Source organism: Brassica napus, chromosome A5, assembly GCF_020379485.1.
Source record: "Brassica napus cultivar Da-Ae chromosome A5, Da-Ae, whole genome shotgun sequence".
Lineage (NCBI taxonomy): Eukaryota > Viridiplantae > Streptophyta > Magnoliopsida > Brassicales > Brassicaceae > Brassica > Brassica napus.
Window position 1 is genome coordinate 26,195,600 of NC_063438.1, and position 18,533 is coordinate 26,214,132.

An 18,533-nucleotide genomic window follows, 5' to 3' on the forward strand; every position below is an offset into this window, starting at 1 on the left:
ATCATAGGTTTCAGTATATAGAGAATTTACCGAAAAACTCAATATTTTCGTAGGGGTTAACCCATAGATTTTGAGAAAAATTCAAAAATATGAAAATATTGTTTTAATGCATAGTTTCATCCTTCTGTAACATATGATGAAGGTCAAAGAGGTTTGGAACCTTTGTTGTCTCCGTTTCTCTAGAGAATAGCGATTTTATCGTGGTTAGTCCACCAATTTAGGAAGTATTATGAAGTTTTACTAAATTAATTGACAAAAAATTAAAACGATGCTCATGAACCATGAAAGAGAGTTTAATATACATTAATAAAAATGAAGAATGTGTTTAGAAATTTTAAAACAACACTAAAGATCATAGGTTTCAGTATATAGAGAATTTACCGAAAAACTCAATATTTCGTAGGGGTTAACCCATAGATTTTGAGAAAAATTCAAAAATATGAAAATATTATTTTAATGCATAGTTTCATCCTTCTGTAACATATGATGAAGGTCAAAGAGGTTTGGAACCTTTGTTGTCTCCGTTTCTCTAGAGAATAGCGATTTTATCGTGGTTAGTCCACCAATTTAGGAAGTATTATGAAGTTTTACTAAATTATTGACAAAAAATTAAAACGATGCTCATGAACCATGAAAGAGAGTTTAATATACATTAATAAAAATGAAGAATGTGTTTAGAAATTTTAAAACAACACTAAAGATCATAGGTTTCAGTATATAGAGAATTTACCGAAAATCTCAATATTTTCGTAGGGGTTAACCCATAGATTTTGAGAAAAATTCAAAAATATGAAAATATTGTTTTAATGCATAGTTTCATCCTTCTGTAACATATGATAAAGGTCAAAGAGGTTTGGAAACTTTGTTGTCTCCGTTTCTCTAGAGAATAGCGATTTTATCGTGGTTAGTCCACCAATTTAGGAAGTATTATGAAGTTTTACTAAATTAATTGACAAAAAATTAAAACGATGCTCATGAACCATGAAAGAGAGTTTAATATACATTAATAAAATGAAGAATGTGTTTAGAAATTTTAAAACAACACTAAAGATCATAGGTTTCAGTATATAGAGAATTTACCGAAAAACTCAATATTTTCGTAGGGGTTAACCCATAGATTTTGAGAAAAATTCAAAAATATGAAAATATTGTTTTAATGCATAGTTTCATCCTTCTGTAACATATGATGAAGGTCAAAGAGGTTTGGAACCTTTGTTGTCTCCGTTTCTCTAGAGAATAGCGATTTTATCGTGGTTAGTCCACCAATTTAGGAAGTATTATGAAGTTTTACTAAATTAATTGACAAAAAATTAAAACGATGCTCATGAACCATGAAAGAGAGTTTAATATACATTAATAAAAATGAAGAATGTGTTTAGAAATTTTAAAACAACACTAAAGATCATAGGTTTCAGTATATAGAGAATTTACCGAAAATCTCAATATTTTCGTAGGGGTTAACCCATAGATTTTGAGAAAAATTCAAAAATATGAAAATATTGTTTTAATGCATAGTTTCATCCTTCTGTAACATATGATAAAGGTCAAAGAGGTTTTGAAACTTTGTTGTCTCCGTTTCTCTAGAGAATAGCGATTTTATCGTGGTTAGTCCACCAATTTAGGGAGTATTATGAAGTTTAACTAAATTACAGACAAAAAATTAAAACGATGCTCATGAACCATGAAAGAGAGTTTAATATACATTAATAAAAATGAAGAATGTGTTTAGAAATTTTAAAACAACACTAAAGATCATAGGTTTCAGTATATAGAGCATTTACCGAAAAACTCAATATTTTCGTAGGGGTTAACCCATAGATTTTGAGAAAAATTCAAAAATATGAAAATATTTTTTAATGCATAGTTTCATCCTTCTGTAACATATGATGAAGGTCAAAGAGGTTTGGAACCTTTGTTGTCTCCGTTTCTCTAGAGAATAGCGATTTTATCGTGGTTAGTCCACCAATTTAGGAAGTATTATGAAGTTTTACTAAATTAATTGACAAAAAATTAAAACGATGCTCATGAACCATGAAATAGAGTTTAATATACATTAATAAAAATGAAAAATGTGTTTAGAAATTTTAAAACAACACTAAAGATCATAGGTTTCAGTATATAGAGAATTTCCCGAAAAACTCAATATTTTCGTAGGGGACCCATAGATTTTGAGAAAAATTCAAAAATATGAAAATATTGTTATAATGCATAGTTTCATCCTTCTGTAACATATGATGAAGGTCAAAGAGGTTTGGAACCTTTGTTGTCTCCGTTTCTCTAGAGAATAGCGATTTTATCGTGGTTAGTCCACCAATTTAGGAAGTATTATGAAGTTTAACTAAATTAATTGACAAAAAATTAAAACGATGCTCATGAACCATGAAAGAGAGTTTAATATACATTAATAAAAATGAAGAATGTGTTTAGAAATTTTAAAACAACACTAAAGATCATAGGTTTCAGTATATAGAGAATTTACCGAAAAACTCAATATTTCCGTAGGGGTTAACCCATAGATTTTGAGAAAAATTCAAAAATATGAAAATATTGTTTTAATGCATAGTTTCATCCTTCTGTAACATATGATGAAGGTCAAAGAGGTTTGGAACCTTTGTTGTCTCCGTTTCTCTAGAGAATAGCGATTTTATCGTGGTTAGTCCACCAATTTAGGAAGTATTATGAAGTTTTACTAAATTAATTGACAAAAAATTAAAACGATGCTCATGAACCATGAAAGAGAGTTTAATATACATTAATAAAAATGAAGAATGTGTTTAGAAATTTTAAAACAACACTAAAGATCATAGGTTTCAGTATATAGAGAATTTACCGAAAAACTCAATATTTTGTAGGGGTTAACCCATAGATTTTGAGAAAAATTCAAAAATATGAAAATATTATTTTAATGCATAGTTTCATCCTTCTGTAACATATGATGAAGGTCAAAGAGGTTTGGAACCTTTGTTGTCTCCGTTTCTCTAGAGAATAGCGATTTTATCGTGGTTAGTCCACCAATTTAAGAAGTATTATGAAGTTTTACTAAATTAAATGACAAAAAATTAAAACGATGCTCATGAACCATGAAAGAGAGTTTAATATACATTAATAAAAATGAAGAATGTGTTTAGAAATTTTAAAACAACACTAAAGATCATAGGTTTCAGTATATAGAGAATTTACCGAAAAACTCAATATTTTCGTAGGGGTTAACCCATAGATTTTGAGAAAAATTCAAAAATATGAAAATATTGTTTTAATGCATAGTTTCATCCTTCTGTAACATATGATAAAGGTCAAAGAGGTTTGGAAACTTTGTTGTCTCCGTTTCTCTAGAGAATAGCGATTTTATCGTGGTTAGTCCACCAATTTAGGGAGTATTATGAAGTTTAACTAAATTACAAGATAAAAAATTAAAACGATGCTCATGAACCATGAAAGAGAGTTTAATATACATTAATAAAAATGAAGAATGTGTTTAGAAATTTTAAAACAACACTAAAGATCATAGGTTTCAGTATATAGAGAATTTACCGAAAAACTCAATATTTTCGTAGGGGTTAACCCATAGATTTTGAGAAAAATTCAAAAATATGAAAATATTATTTTAATGCATAGTTTCATCCTTCTGTAACATATGATGAAGGTCAAAGAGGTTTGGAACCTTTGTTGTCTCCGTTTCTCTAGAGAATAGCGATTTTATCGTGGTTAGTCCACCAATTTAGGAAGTATTATGAAGTTTTACTAAATTAATTGACAAAAAATTAAAACGATGCTCATGAACCATGAAAGAGAGTTTAATATACATTAATAAAAATGAAAAATGTGTTTAGAAATTTTAAAACAACACTAAAGATCATAGGTTTCAGTATATAGAGAATTTACCGAAAAACTCAATATTTTCGTAGGGGACCCATAGATTTTGAGAAAAATTCAAAAATATGAAAATATTGTTTTAATGCATAGTTTCATCCTTCTGTAACATATGATGAAGGTCAAAGAGGTTTGGAACCTTTGTTGTCTCCGTTTCTCTAGAGAATAGCGATTTTATCGTGGTTAGTCCACCAATTTAAGAAGTATTATGAAGTTTAACTAAATTAATTGACAAAAAATTAAAACGATGCTCATGAACCATGAAAGAGAGTTTAATATACATTAATAAAAATGAAGAATGTGTTTAGAAATTTTAAAACAACACTAAAGATCATAGGTTTCAGAATATAGAGAATTTACCGAAAACCTCAATATTTCGTAGGGGTTAACCCATAGATTTTGAGAAAAATTCAAAAATATGAAAATATTGTTTTAATGCATAGTTTCATCCTTCTGTAACATATGATGAAGTTTAAAGAGGTTTGGAACCTTTGTTGTCTCCGTTTCTCTAGAGAATAGCGATTTTATCGTGGTTAGTCCACCAATTTAGGGAGTATTATGAAGTTTAACTAAATTACATGACAAAAAAATAAAACGATGCTTATGAACCATGAAAGAGAGTTTAATATACATTAATAAAAATGAAGAATGTGTTTAGAAATTTAAAACAACACTAAAAATCATAGGTTTCAGTATATAGAGAATTTACCGAAAAACTCAATATTTTCGTAGGGGTTAACCCATAGATTTTGAGAAAAATTCAAAAATATGAAAATATTGTTTTAATGCATAGTTTCATCCTTCTGTAACATATGATAAAGGTCAAAGAGGTTTGGAAACTTTGTTGTCTCCGTTTCTCTAGAGAATAGCGATTTTATCGTGGTTAGTCCACCAATTTAGGGAGTATTATGAAGTTTAACTAAATTACATGACAAAAAAATAAAACGATGCTTATGAACCATGAAAGAGAGTTTAATATACATTAATAAAAATGAAGAATGTGTTTAGAAATTTAAAACAACACTAAAAATCATAGGTTTCAGTATATAGAGAATTTACCGAAAAACTCAATATTTTCGTAGGGGTTAACCCATAGATTTTGAGAAAAATTCAAAAATATGAAAATATTATTTTAATGCATAGTTTCATCCTTCTGTAACATATGATGAAGGTCAAAGAGGTTTGGAACCTTTGTTGTCTCCGTATCTCTAGAGAATAGCGATTTTATCGTGGTTAGTCCACCAATTTAGGAAGTATTATGAAGTTTTACTAAATTAATTGACAAAAAATTAAAACGATGCTCATGAACCATGAAATAGAGTTTAATATACATTAATAAAAATGAAAAATGTGTTTAGAAATTTTAAAACAACACTAAAGATCATAGGTTTCAGTATATAGAGAATTTACCGAAAAACTCAATATTTTCGTAGGGGACCCATAGATTTTGAGAAAAATTCAAAAATATGAAAATATTGTTTTAATGCATAGTTTCATCCTTCTGTAACATATGATGAAGGTCAAAGAGGTTTGGAACCTTTGTTGTCTCCGTTTCTCTAGAGAATAGCGATTTTATCGTGGTTAGTCCACCAATTTAGGAAGTATTATGAAGTTTTACTAAATTAATTGACAAAAAATTAAAACGATGCTCATGAACCATGAATGAGAGTTTAATATACATTAATAAAAATGAAGAATGTGTTTAGAAATTTTAAAACAACACTAAAGATCATAGGTTTCAGTATATAGAGAATTTACCGAAAAACTCAATATTTTCGTAGGGGTTAACCCATAGATTTTGAGAAAAATTCAAAAATATGAAAATATTGTTTTAATGCATAGTTTCATCCTTCTGTAACATATGATGAAGGTCAAAGAGGTTTGGAACCTTTGTTGTCTCCGTTTCTCTAGAGAATAGCGATTTTATCGTGGTTAGTCCACCAATTTAGGAAGTATTATGAAGTTTTACTAAATTAATTGACAAAAAATTAAAACGATGCTCATGAACCATGAAAGAGAGTTTAATATACATTAATAAAAATGAAGAATTGTTTAGAAATTTTAAAACAACACTAAAGATCATAGGTTTCAGTATATAGAGAATTTACCGAAAAACTCAATATTTCGTAGGGGTTAACCCATAGATTTTGAGAAAAATTCAAAAATATGAAAATATTTTTTAATGCATAGTTTCATCCTTCTGTAACATATGATGAAGGTCAAAGAGGTTTGGAACCTTTGTTGTCTCCGTTTCTCTAGAGAATAGCGATTTTATCGTGGTTAGTCCACCAATTTAGGAAGTATTATGAAGTTTTACTAAATTAATTGACAAAAAATTAAAACGATGCTCATGAACCATGAAAGAGAGTTTAATATACATTAATAAAAATGAAGAATGTGTTTAGAAAATTTAAAACAACACTAAAGATCATAGGTTTCAGTATATAGAGAATTTACCGAAAAACTCAATATTTTCGTAGGGGTTAACCCATAGATTTTGAAAAAAATTAAAAAATATGAAAATATTGTTTTAATGCATAGTTTCATCCTTCTGTAACATATGATAAAGGTCAAAGAGGTTTTGAAACTTTGTTGTCTCCGTTTCTCTAGAGAATTGCGATTTTATCGTGGTTAGTCCACCAATTTAGGGAGTATTATGAAGTTTAACTAAATTACATGACAAAAAAATAAAACGATGCTCATGAACCATGAAAGAGAGTTTAATATACATTAATAAAAATGAAGAATGTGTTTAGAAATTTAAAAACAACACTAAAAATCATAGGTTTCAGTATATAGAGAATTTACCGAAAAACTCAATATTTTCGTAGGGGTTAACCCATAGATTTTGAGAAAAATTCAAAAATATGAAAATATTGTTTTAATGCATAGTTTCATCCTTCTGTAACATATGATGAAGGTCAAAGAGGTTTGGAACCTTTGTTGTCTCCGTTTCTCTAGAGAATAGCGATTTTATCGTGGTTAGTCCACCAATTTAGGAAGTATTATGAAGTTTTACTAAATTAATTGACAAAAAATTAAAACGATGCTCATGAACCATGAAAGAGAGTTTAATATACATTAATAAAAATGAAAAATGTGTTTAGAAATTTTAAAACAACACTAAAGATCATAGATTTCAGTATATAGAGAATTTCCCGAAAAACTCAATATTTTCGTAGGGGACCCATAGATTTTGAGAAAAATTCAAAAATATGAAAATATTGTTTTAATGCATAGTTTCATCCTTCTGTAACATATGATGAAGGTCAAAGAGGTTTGGAACCTTTGTTGTCTCCGTTTCTCTAGAGAATAGCGATTTTATCGTGGTTAGTCCACCAATTTAGGAAGTATTATGAAGTTTTACTAAATTAATTGACAAAAAATTAAAACGATGCTCATGAACCATGAAAGAGAGTTTAATATACATTAATAAAAATGAAGAATGTGTTTAGAAATTTTAAAACAACACTAAAGATCATAGGTTTCAGTATATAGAGAATTTACCGAAAAACTCAATATTTTCGTAGGGGTTAACCCATAGATTTTGAGAAAAATTCAAAAATATGAAAATATTATTTTAATGCATAGTTTCATCCTTCTGTAACATATGATGAAGGTCAAAGAGGTTTGGAACCTTTGTTGTCTCCGTTTCTCTAGAGAATAGCGATTTTATCGTGGTTAGTCCACCAATTTAGGAAGTATTATGAAGTTTTACTAAATTAATTGACAAAAAATTAAAACGATGCTCATGAACCATGAAAGAGAGTTTAATATACATTAATAAAAATGAAGAATGTGTTTAGAAATTTTAAAACAACACTAAAGATCATAGGTTTCAGTATATAGAGAATTTACCGAAAAACTCAATATTTTCGTAGGGGTTAACCCATAGATTTTGAGAAAATATCAAAAATATGAAAATATTATTTTAATGCATAGTTTCATCCTTCTGTAACATATGATGAAGGTCAAAGAGGTTTGGAACCTTTGTTGTCTCCGTTTCTCTAGAGAATAGCGATTTTATCGTGGTTAGTCCACCAATTTAGGAAGTATTATGAAGTTTTACTAAATTAATTGACAAAAAATTAAAACGATGCTCATGAACCATGAAAGAGAGTTTAATATACATTAATAAAAATGAAGAATGTGTTTAGAAATTTTAAAACAACACTAAAATCATAGGTTTCAGTATATAGAGAATTTACCGAAAAACTCAATATTTTCGTAGGGGTTAACCCATAGATTTTGAGAAAAATTCAAAAATATGAAAATATTATTTTAATGCATAGTTTCATCCTTCTGTAACATATGATGAAGGTCAAAGAGGTTTGGAACCTTTGTTGTCTCCGTATCTCTAGAGAATAGCGATTTTATCGTGGTTAGTCCACCAATTTAGGAAGTATTATGAAGTTTTACTAAATTAATTGACAAAAAATTAAAACGATTCTCATGAACCATGAAATAGAGTTTAATATACATTAATAAAAATGAAAAATGTGTTTAGAAATTTTAAAACAACACTAAAGATCATAGATTTCAGTATATAGAGAATTTCCCGAAAAGGTTAATATTTCCATAAGGGTTACCCATAGATTTTGAGAAAAATTCAAAAATATGAAAATATTGTTATAATGGATAGTTTCATCCTTCTGTAACATATGATGAAGGTCAAAGAAGTTTGGAACATTTGTTCTCTCCGTTTCTCTAGAGAATAGCAATTTTATCGTGGTTAGTTCACTAGTTTAGGAAGTTTTATGAAGTTTTACTAAATTAATTGACAAAAAATTAAAACGATGCTCATGAACCATGAATGAGAGTTTAATATACATTAATAAAAATGAAGAATTTGTTTAGAAATTTTAAAACAACACTAAAGGTCTTAGGTTTCAGTATATAGAGAATTTACCGAAAAGGTTAATATTTCCATAGGGGTTAACCCATAGATTTTGAGAAAAATTCAAAAATATGAAAATATTATTTTAATGCATAGTTTCATCCTTCTGTAATATATGATGAAGGTCAAAGAGGTTTGGAACCTTTGTTGTCTCCGTTTCTCTAGAGAATAGCGATTTTATCGTGGTTAGTCCACCAATTTAGGAAGTTTTATGAAGTTTTACTAAATTAATTGACAAAAAATTAAAACGATGCTCATGAACCATGAATGAGAGTTTAATATACATTAATAAAAATGAAGAATTTGTTTAGAAATTTTAAAACAACACTAAAGGTCTTAGGTTTCAGTATATAGAGAATTTACCGAAAACTCAATATTTCGTAGGGGTTAACCCATAGATTTTGAGAAAAATTCAAAAATATGAAAATATTGTTTTAATGCATAGTTTCATCCTTCTGTAACATATGATGAAGTTCAAAGAGGTTTGTAACCTTTGTTGTCTCCGTTTCTCTAGAGAATAGCGATTTTATCGTGGTTAGTCCACCAATTTAGGAAGTATTATGAAGTTTGACTAAATTAATTAAAAAAAAATTAAAACGATGCTCATGAACCATGAAAGTGAGTTTAATATACATTAATAAAAATTAAGAATTTGTTTAGAAATTTAAAACAACACTAAAGGTCATAGGTTTCAGTATATAGAGAATTTACCGAAAAACTCAATATTTCTGTAGGGGTTAACCCATAGATTTTGAGAAAAATTCAAAAATATGAAAATATTGTTTTAATGCATAGTTTCATCCTTCTGTAACATATGATGAAGGTCAAAGAGGTTTGGAACCTTTGTTGTCTCCGTTTCTCTAGAGAATAGCGATTTTATCGTGGTTAGTCCACCAATTTAGAGAGTATTGTGAAGTTTAACTAAATTACATGACAAAAAAATAAAACGATGCTTATGAACCTTTAAAGAGAGTTTAATATACATTAATAAAATTGAAGAATGTGTTTAGAAATTTTAAAACAACACTAAAAATCATAGGTTTCAGTATATAGAGAATTTACCGAAAAATTCAATATTTTCGTAGGGGTTAACCCATAGATTTTGAAAAAAATTCAAAAATATGAAAATATTGTTTTAATGCATAGTTTCATCCTTCTGTAACATATGATGAAGGTCAAAGAGGTTTGAAACCTTTGTTGTCTCCGTTTCTCTAGAGAATAGCGATTTTATCGTGGTTAGTCCACCAATTTAGGGAGTATTATGAAGTTTAACTAAATTACATGACAAAAAATTAAAACGATGCTTATGAACCATGAAAGAGAGTTTAATATACATTAATAAAAATGAAGAATGTGTTTAGAAATTTTAAAACAACACTAAAGATCATAGGTTTCAGTATATAGAGAATTTACCGAAAAACTCAATATTTTCGTAGGGGTTAACCCATAGATTATGAGAAAAATTCAAAAATATGAAAATATTGTTTTAATGCATAGTTTCATCCTTCTGTAACATATGATGAAGGTCAAAGAGGTTTGGTACCTTTGTTGTCTCCGTTTCTCTAGAGAATAGCGATTTTATCGTGGTTAGTCCACCAATTTAGGGAGTATTATGAAGTTTTACTAAATTACATGACAAAAAATTAAAACGATGCTCATGAACCATGAAAGAGAGTTTAATATACATTAATAAAAATAAAAATGTGTTTAGAAATTTTAAAACAACACTAAAGATCATAGGTTTCAGTATATAGAGAATTTACCGAAAAACTCAATATTTTCGTAGGGGTTAACCCATAGATTTTGAGAAAAATTCAAAAATATGAAAATATTGTTTTAATGCATAGTTTCATCCTTCTGTAACATATGATGAAGGTCAAAGAGGTTTGGAACCTTTGTTGTCTCCGTTTCTCTAGAGAATAGCAATTTTATCGTGGTTAGTCCACCAATTTAGAGAGTATTATGAAGTTTAACTAAATTACATGACAAAAAAATAAAACGATGCTTATGAACCATGAAAGAGAGTTTAATATACATTAATAAAAATGAAGAATGTGTTTAGAAATTTAAAAACAACACTAAAAATCATAGGTTTCAGTATATAGAGAATTTACCGAAAAACTCAATATTTTCGTAGGGGTTAACCCATAGATTTTGAGAAAAATTCAAAAATATGAAAATATTGTTTTAATGCATAGTTTCATCCTTCTGTAACATATGATGAAGGTCAAAGGGGTTTGGAACCTTTGTTGTCTCCGTTTCTCTAGAGAATAGCGATTTTATCGTGGTTAGTCCACCAATTTAGGAAGTATGATGAAGTTTTACTAAATTAATTGACAAAAAATTAAAGCGATGCTCATGAACCATGAAAGAGAGTTTAATATACATTAATAAAAATGAAGAATGTGTTTAGAAATTTTAAAATAACACTAAAGATTATAGGTTTCAGAATATAGAGAATTTACTGAAAAACTCAATATTTTCGTAGGGGTTAGTTAACCCATAGATTTTGAGAAAAATTAAAAAATATGAAAATATTTTTTTAAAGCATAGTTTCATCCTTCTGTAACATATGATGAAGGTCAAAGAGGTTTGTAACCTTTGTTGTCTCCGTTTCTCTTGAAAATAGCGATTTTATCGTGGTTAGTCCACCAATTTAGGAAGTATTATGAAGTTATACTAAATAAATTAAAAAAAAAATTAAAACGATGCTCATGAACCATGAAATAGAGTTAGTATACATTAATAAAAATGAAGAATGTGTTTAGAAATTTTAAAAATCACTAAATATCATAGGTTTCAGAATATAGAGAATTTACCGAAAAATTAACCCATAGATTTTGAAAAAAAATTCAAAAATATAAAAATATTATTTTAATGCATTGTTTTATCCTTCTGTAACATATAATGAAGATGAAAGAGGTTTGGAACATTTGTTGTCTCTGTTTCTCTAGAGAATAGCGATTATCGTGGTTATTCCACCAATTCAAGAAGTATTATGAAGTTTTACTAAATTAATTGACAAAAAATTAAAACGATGCTCATGAACCATGAAATAGAGTTTAATATACATTAATAAAAATGAAGAATGTGTTTAGAAATTTTAAAACAACACTAAATAATGTGGTTGCACATATGAAACAATTAGATAGTTGGAACCATTATTATTTTTGTTAATTAATGTTAAAAAAACTGTCCGTTTGAAGACTGATATAAATTGGCGGGAGACCACACAAAATAAAAAACTAAGGGTTTAAAGTGGCCATGAGCATCGCCACCGTCTCATCACCATCCAAACTTCATCAAATCAAAACCCTAATCTCCGTCGCATCCTCCGTCAACCACCTGAAACAGATCCACGCGTCTCTCATCCACCACGATCACCACCATGACACTTACCTCGTTAACCTCCTCCTCAAGCGAACTCTCTTCTTCCGCGAAAACCACTACTCCTCCCTCCTCTTCTCCCACACACAGTTCCCAAACATCTTCCTCTACAACACTCTCATCAACGGCTTCGTCAACAACAACCTCTTCCGCGAAACGCTCGACCTCTTCCTCTCCGTCCGCAAACACGGCCTCTCTCTCTACGGTTTCACTTTCCCTTTCGTCCTCAAGGCGTGCATTAGATCCCAGAATCTAACGCTCGGGATTGAGCTCCATCCTCTTGTTGTCAAATGCGGGTTTAATGGCGATGCCGGCGCTATGACGAGTTTGCTCTCTCTGTACTCTGGCTCCGGGCGGGTTGACGATGCTCGTAAGATGTTCGATGAAATGCCTGAGAGAACGATTGTTTCTTGGACGGCTTTTTTTAGTGGGTGTATTGCTTCAGGGAAGCATGGGGATGCGATTGGTTTGTTTAAGAAGATGGTGGAGAGTGGTGTGAGGCCGGATAGCTACTCCGTTGTTCGGGTTTTATCTGCTTGTGTTCAGGTAGGGGATCTCGATAGCGCGGAGTGGATTGCTAATCTAGTTGAAGAGACTGAGATGCAGAAGAACTCATATGTGAACACTACACTGGTTAATCTCTACGCGAAGCGTGGGAAGATGGAGAAAGCTCGCTCTGTTTTCGACTCGATGGGGGAGAAGGATATAGTTACTTGGAGCACTATGATACAAGGGTATGCGTCGAATAGTCTCCCGAAGGAAGGTGTAGAGTTGTTCCACCGGATGATGAGGGAAGATCTGAAACCGGATCAGTATTCGATCGTCGGGTTTCTTTCTTCTTGTGCAAGCTTAGGAGCGCTTGATTTAGGCGAGTGGGGAAGTAATTTGATAGATAGGGATGAGTTTTTGACTAATCTTGTTATGGGCAATGCGTTGATCGACATGTATGCGAAATGCGGGGATATGGCTCGAGGCTTTCAAGTGTTTAAAGATATGAAGGAGAAGGATAGAGTTATTATGAACACTGCGATTACTGGTCTGGCCAAGAATGGCCATGTCAAGATGTCCTTTGCGGTTTTCGGACAAACAGAGAAGCTAGGTATCTCACCTGATGGGTACACATTCCTTGGATTGCTATGTGGGTGTGTTCACGCAGGGCTAATCCAAGACGGGCTTCGGATTTTCAACTCCATAAGCTCTGTTTACTCGTTGAAACGCACGGTTGAGCACTATGGTTGCATGGTAGATCTTTGGGGCAGAGCAGGACAGTTAAGTGACGCGTACCGGTTGATCTGCGATATGCCAATGAAGCCAAACGCGATAATATGGGGAGCGTTGCTAACCGGATGCAGACTGGTCAAAGAAACTCGGTTAGCTGAACGTGTTCTGAAAGAACTCATCGCTCTGGAGCCGTGGAATGCAGGAAACTACGTTCAGTTATCCAATATATACTCGGTTAATGGTAGATGGGACGAAGCGGCTGAAGTGAGAGAGGAGATGAACAAGAAAGGTATGAAGAAGCTCCCTGGATGGAGTTGGATCGAATTGGAAGGGACGGTGCACGAGTTTCTGGCTGATGATAAGTCTCATCCTCTGAGCGATAAGATATATGCGAAGCTAGAGGATTTGGGTAATGAAATGAGGCTTATGGGTTTTGTGCCAACGACAGAATGTGTTATGTTCGACGTCGAAGAAGAAGAAAAGGAGACGGTGTTGGGGTATCACAGCGAGAAGCTTGCGGTTGCGTTGGGGTTGATCAGTACGGGTCATGGCGAAGTGATTCGAGTGGTGAAGAATCTAAGAGTATGCGGAGATTGTCATGAAGTGATGAAGTTGATATCGAAGATCACAAGAAGAGAGATTGTTGTTAGAGATAATAATAGGTTTCATTGTTTTACAAACGGCACTTGTTCTTGCAATGACTACTGGTGAGCTCACTTATGTTAAACACGGGATTATTATTGCATTTCTCGTTTGGTATGTTTTGTAAGTTTGACATTTTTTGAAAAATAGAGAAGACTACAATACAGCTTCTGTTCTTGAAACATGGGAGAAGTGAACTTCTCTTTCCTTACACAGATAAGTCACTGGATGCTTCGGACCATAACGATGTTTTCTGCAACAAACATCTTCGAATAAACACTCTATGCCTATTGAGACCTGCAGTGTGAACACAACAGCTCTCGGGGTCATGCAAGCTACTGCAGTAAACATAAACCTCTTCTCTGTCTCGCCTCCATTGTAAAGGTTTGGGTCCAAGTACACAAACTGGCAAGTGTCATCGCTTCTGGATATTCTCAGCCACAAACGGGAATTCCTTGGCACGTTGAGCAGCTTGATCTCGCATGGTATAGCCACTGGTAGTCCAGCCACAAAGGAAACTGGATTGTAAGGACCATTACCAGGAACCTCGAGCTCTGCACTGACACACTGCAGATTACCAGAGAGGGTAAACTGTTCGGGGGAGAAGCAATTGAATTTCTTGATGAGATCAAGCAGTGTCAAGCAGCTTATATCACCAGAGCTCCCAATCTCTTGCAATGACTTCTTAGTTTCGGTTAGAAAATCTGATGGCTTGGTGCATTGTTGTTCATGGTGGAGCTCTAATTGAGATACTGTTGCAGATAGCCTCTTCTTGCAGCTAAGCCGGCAGCAGATCTCAAATTTATATAGCCTTAACAAGCAACCTAAAATTACTAGCTCCATCACAAGTGACACCTCCGTAGACAGGCCTGTGAATCTACACCTTATCTCCATCAGTTTTATCTCTAACTCTTCCATCAGCAGTTCCAGTTCTACAGATCTACATGTGCTGGTGTGTCTTGAGTTTTCGAAATGAGGCCATACCTGAGCGAGAAGTTCGATTAGGTGAACGTACTGACACATAAATCCTAATGCACCATTGGAGATTGAGGAATTGGTTGTCAAAGTTGATAACTCCTGTTTGCAAGCCCTGGACAAGAAGTCAAGAAACACGTTTAGTTAGAATATACATGAAACAGTAACATAGACGCTGGAAACCGATGGACTGCAAGCTATAAAACCTTAAGGCTCGGATTGCTTCTTTAGAGAATGCTGATTGTAATAATAACCAGGCAGCCTTCACTTTCAACTGTATATGGCTCACAAGCTTAAGTGCTGGATCCAATTCTTCTTTGGAAGCCATTGGTTTGCTCTCAGCAGGTATATTGCTTGGTAGTAGGACGGGGTCTCCGCTATGATCTGCATTACTGCGCCTATATGCATTTAAAAACGTATCTGCTTTATTGAATTCTGTACCCGAAGAAGCAGAACGAGTAGTGCAATGAGCCAAGTACGCCAAAAGAGTATCCTGGTCCATCATATCATGAAGTCCACAAGAGAATTTTCCCAGCATTGCAAGCGAATATGAAAAAGCCAAAGGCGGTATGGAAGTGATGCTTTGTTTGTTTGAGAGAGGAGCTGAGATTATGAACATCAGAAACGCAGACACCTGTCGGCTGTTGAATTCACTTTTATTTCCGGAGTCTGTCTCCAACTGAATAGCATGGAAGAGTAAGCAAAGAGATTATTAGTACGCCTATAATTAACAAGTCCTGAGAAGAGTGAAAAATTAGCTTTGCTTACCTTTGCACGAAATCTCTTAATTATATTGACTACGAAATTTGAATGGTTTTGTCCGAGAAGGAACAGAGTAGACAAGATATCAGGTTCGTCCTAGAATGAGACAGCAAGAAAATGAGGTTCAAAATAAGAAAAAGAAGAATCGATCGATGGAATCAGAAGCTAACTGGTTTTTGTAGAAAAGTATGCCAACCTGTGGATACATCTCTAAACTTTTTAGGACACCATCAACACCTTTGTTGACCAGCTTCATATCGGGCAGCTTTGCCAATTTGAGAATGTTTCTAGCCGTAAGTCTTATGTTCTCAGAAGTATCAACAATAGCATCCAAAAACTGCATAACCAAGTAGCAGCTCTTCATCACAATTCAGAGTAAATAAATAGACAAACAGAAGCAAGTGGCAATGCTTGGAGGCAGCGGCAGCCATGTTAGTTTAGTAGCAAATCACTTCAAATCTCATTCAGCATTAGGCCCTAGAGTGTAAACAACTTACTAAAGCTATTTCAGCGGGCCTAAACCCTTAAGAAGCGATTTGTACAAGACATGGATCTTATGAAGTATAGCATCTGCATTCTCATTAGCTTTTACAACCAGCTTTGTAGGAAAAAAAGAGGCAAAAGAATACGGTGACTTACAGCGGGAATATAAGTTTCCTGTATCTTCAAGTTTCCCATGTCTGCTATATGATGTAATGCCTCTAAAGCTTTCAACCTGACAACCATATAATCATCGTATAGCATATCCATCAATAGGCAAACAGCTTCATCTGGGAATTCGATAGAATTTACTGAGAGGGAGTGGAAGGACTCAACCGCAGCTTTCCGTACCTTCACAATGACACATGCAAAAGCCGTATATGTAAGTCCAGAGGACCAGAAACAACAAAACCTCAACTGAAATTTTTTCTACAAAACCTACTTAACAGGTTTGCACAAACAAAACAAGAAAGGATATTTAGCATAAGCGTACCTCGTAGAATTCATCTTCAAAACCATGGATGAAAACTCCAGCTGCAGCAGCGGCATCAGCAGATTCATTCAAAAGATGATTCTGCGGTTTCTTTCCTTTCCCGGCGGCTCTCAATACTTTTTTAGAAAGTGTTTGCAGTAGAATGCTTTCTGATGCAGTTCCTATCACCCCAAACGCCTTGAAGACCTCAACCCTCACGTCTACACTCATATCTCTCACAACAGAACAAAGCTGAAAGCACGTTTATGAAGAATACATCAGCCATTTGGTTATATTGCAGTTCCTCAAGATCACTGAGAAAACAAATCTAATAAACACCTCACCACAGAAGTTATTAGGTGCCTACTCAGCATCCCAAATTGCAAATACAATGTCAAAAAAAAAATCAGCCTTTATGCTAAATCAACTTGTAGCTACACAATCCAGAGAGGAGCTAGTTACCTGGAGAAACACAGCATCAGAACACTCTCTTCTACTCGCCTCTTCCTTGGATGCTATCAACACTTTGCCCCACACACTAACCTGAACATTCAGATAGTTTCAGCTCACAACAATTATTTCAAATATTATTTCATTAAAATAAAAATAAAAAACTTACGGCACGAACTGCAGAAGATCTGACGCTATCTTCATCATCGTCCAGAAGCTCAACGGCACGTGCATAACAACCTTGCACGGCACGTGCGTGATCGAAACCACCAGCCTCACATACATAAACCAATCCATCAAGAGCTACTCTTCTGATACACGGATACGGATCCTTCGTGAACCCGAAGCACAACGTGAAAAGCACCGACGACGGGAGATCGAACCTCTCCGCGTTCCTAAGCATCCACATCCGCGAAGACACATCTGCTCCGATGCAAATCGACGCGAACACCTCTCCGTCGATTGCGGCGGCGGTAGGGTTTCGTTCGGATAACGACGCGAGCACGGCGAGCGATTCCGCGGCGGAGGTTTGGAGGCGGAGCAAGTTGGAGAGGATTGAGTCGAAGATCTGTGGTGTTAAGTCGTTTCTCGAGAGGGAGAGATCGGAGAGGAGCTTGAGGACGTGGTGGAGAATCGGCGAGTCGTCTCGGGGGAGAAGACCAGTGAGGAGGTCGAGGACCGAGGAGATTACGGAGAAGGAAGTGTCGGCGTTGATGATGAGTGATCTAATGGAAGCTAGTGTGTGGAGAGTGAGTGAAACCGAGTCGTCTTCTTCCATTGACGAAGAAGACGAAATCGTAAAACCTCGACGGAGGTTTTATATAAATATAAGAATATTCACTTGGCGACAAATATTTAATTTAAATTTTTTATCATTTACGAGTTCAACAGTAAAAATTTGGAATCTCTAAAGTAAAAAAGGTAAAAAAATGTGGGGTTTTACTTTTACATACTACCGGCTCTTTTCTTGAACTTGGAGAGTTCAACAAGATCTCCAAACAATTTGTCCTCTGGTTTCTTTTTGCTCATTGGTTGATGATAGTTATGAGCCCAAGGATGAGAAGAAACATGGTAGAGATTCCTAAAGTTGGTTCCATTCCGTACATTTGTTGTTCTACAAGGTAATGTTGTTCAGGTTGTCCTCCGTACATGGTAGCAGGATTAAGATGGTTTGGGTTGTGGCCCAAGGGTGGCATGTGGCCTCCTGTCATTGTAGGGAGGACATACCGAAAATGTTGTTGGTAGCAAGAGGAGAGCCACCTTGAGGGTTGTAACAGATCGGTTGATGAGTAGTGATGACCACTTGAGTCACTTGCGTCTGATGAGTAGGAGAGTATTGAGGGCTAGAGATTTGGAGACTGAGCTTCCCATGGTGGG

The 18,533-nt window shown here is 33.7% G+C and overlaps 2 protein-coding genes across 2 annotated transcripts; one reads left to right on the forward strand and one right to left on the reverse strand.

Annotated features, from left to right (window-relative positions):
- Positions 1-11,829: 11,829 nt before the first annotated feature.
- Positions 11,830-14,183, forward strand: LOC106452832 (putative pentatricopeptide repeat-containing protein At3g08820). The gene has a single exon (XM_013895006.3). The coding sequence runs from the start codon at positions 12,032-12,034 to the stop codon at positions 14,084-14,086; it is 2,055 nt and encodes a 684-aa protein (XP_013750460.1). The 5' UTR covers positions 11,830-12,031; the 3' UTR covers positions 14,087-14,183.
- On the reverse strand, positions 14,093-17,958 carry LOC106452831 (protein SIEL-like). The gene is made up of 8 exons (XM_013895005.3): positions 17,326-17,958; positions 17,169-17,249; positions 16,728-16,958; positions 16,394-16,585; positions 15,951-16,091; positions 15,761-15,850; positions 15,199-15,671; positions 14,093-15,107 (listed from the first exon to the last, which is right to left on the reverse strand). Exons 1-8 carry the CDS (start codon positions 17,932-17,934, stop codon positions 14,174-14,176), a joined length of 2,751 nt encoding a protein of 916 aa, XP_013750459.2. The 5' UTR covers positions 17,935-17,958; the 3' UTR covers positions 14,093-14,173.
- Positions 17,959-18,533: the final 575 nt, after the last annotated feature.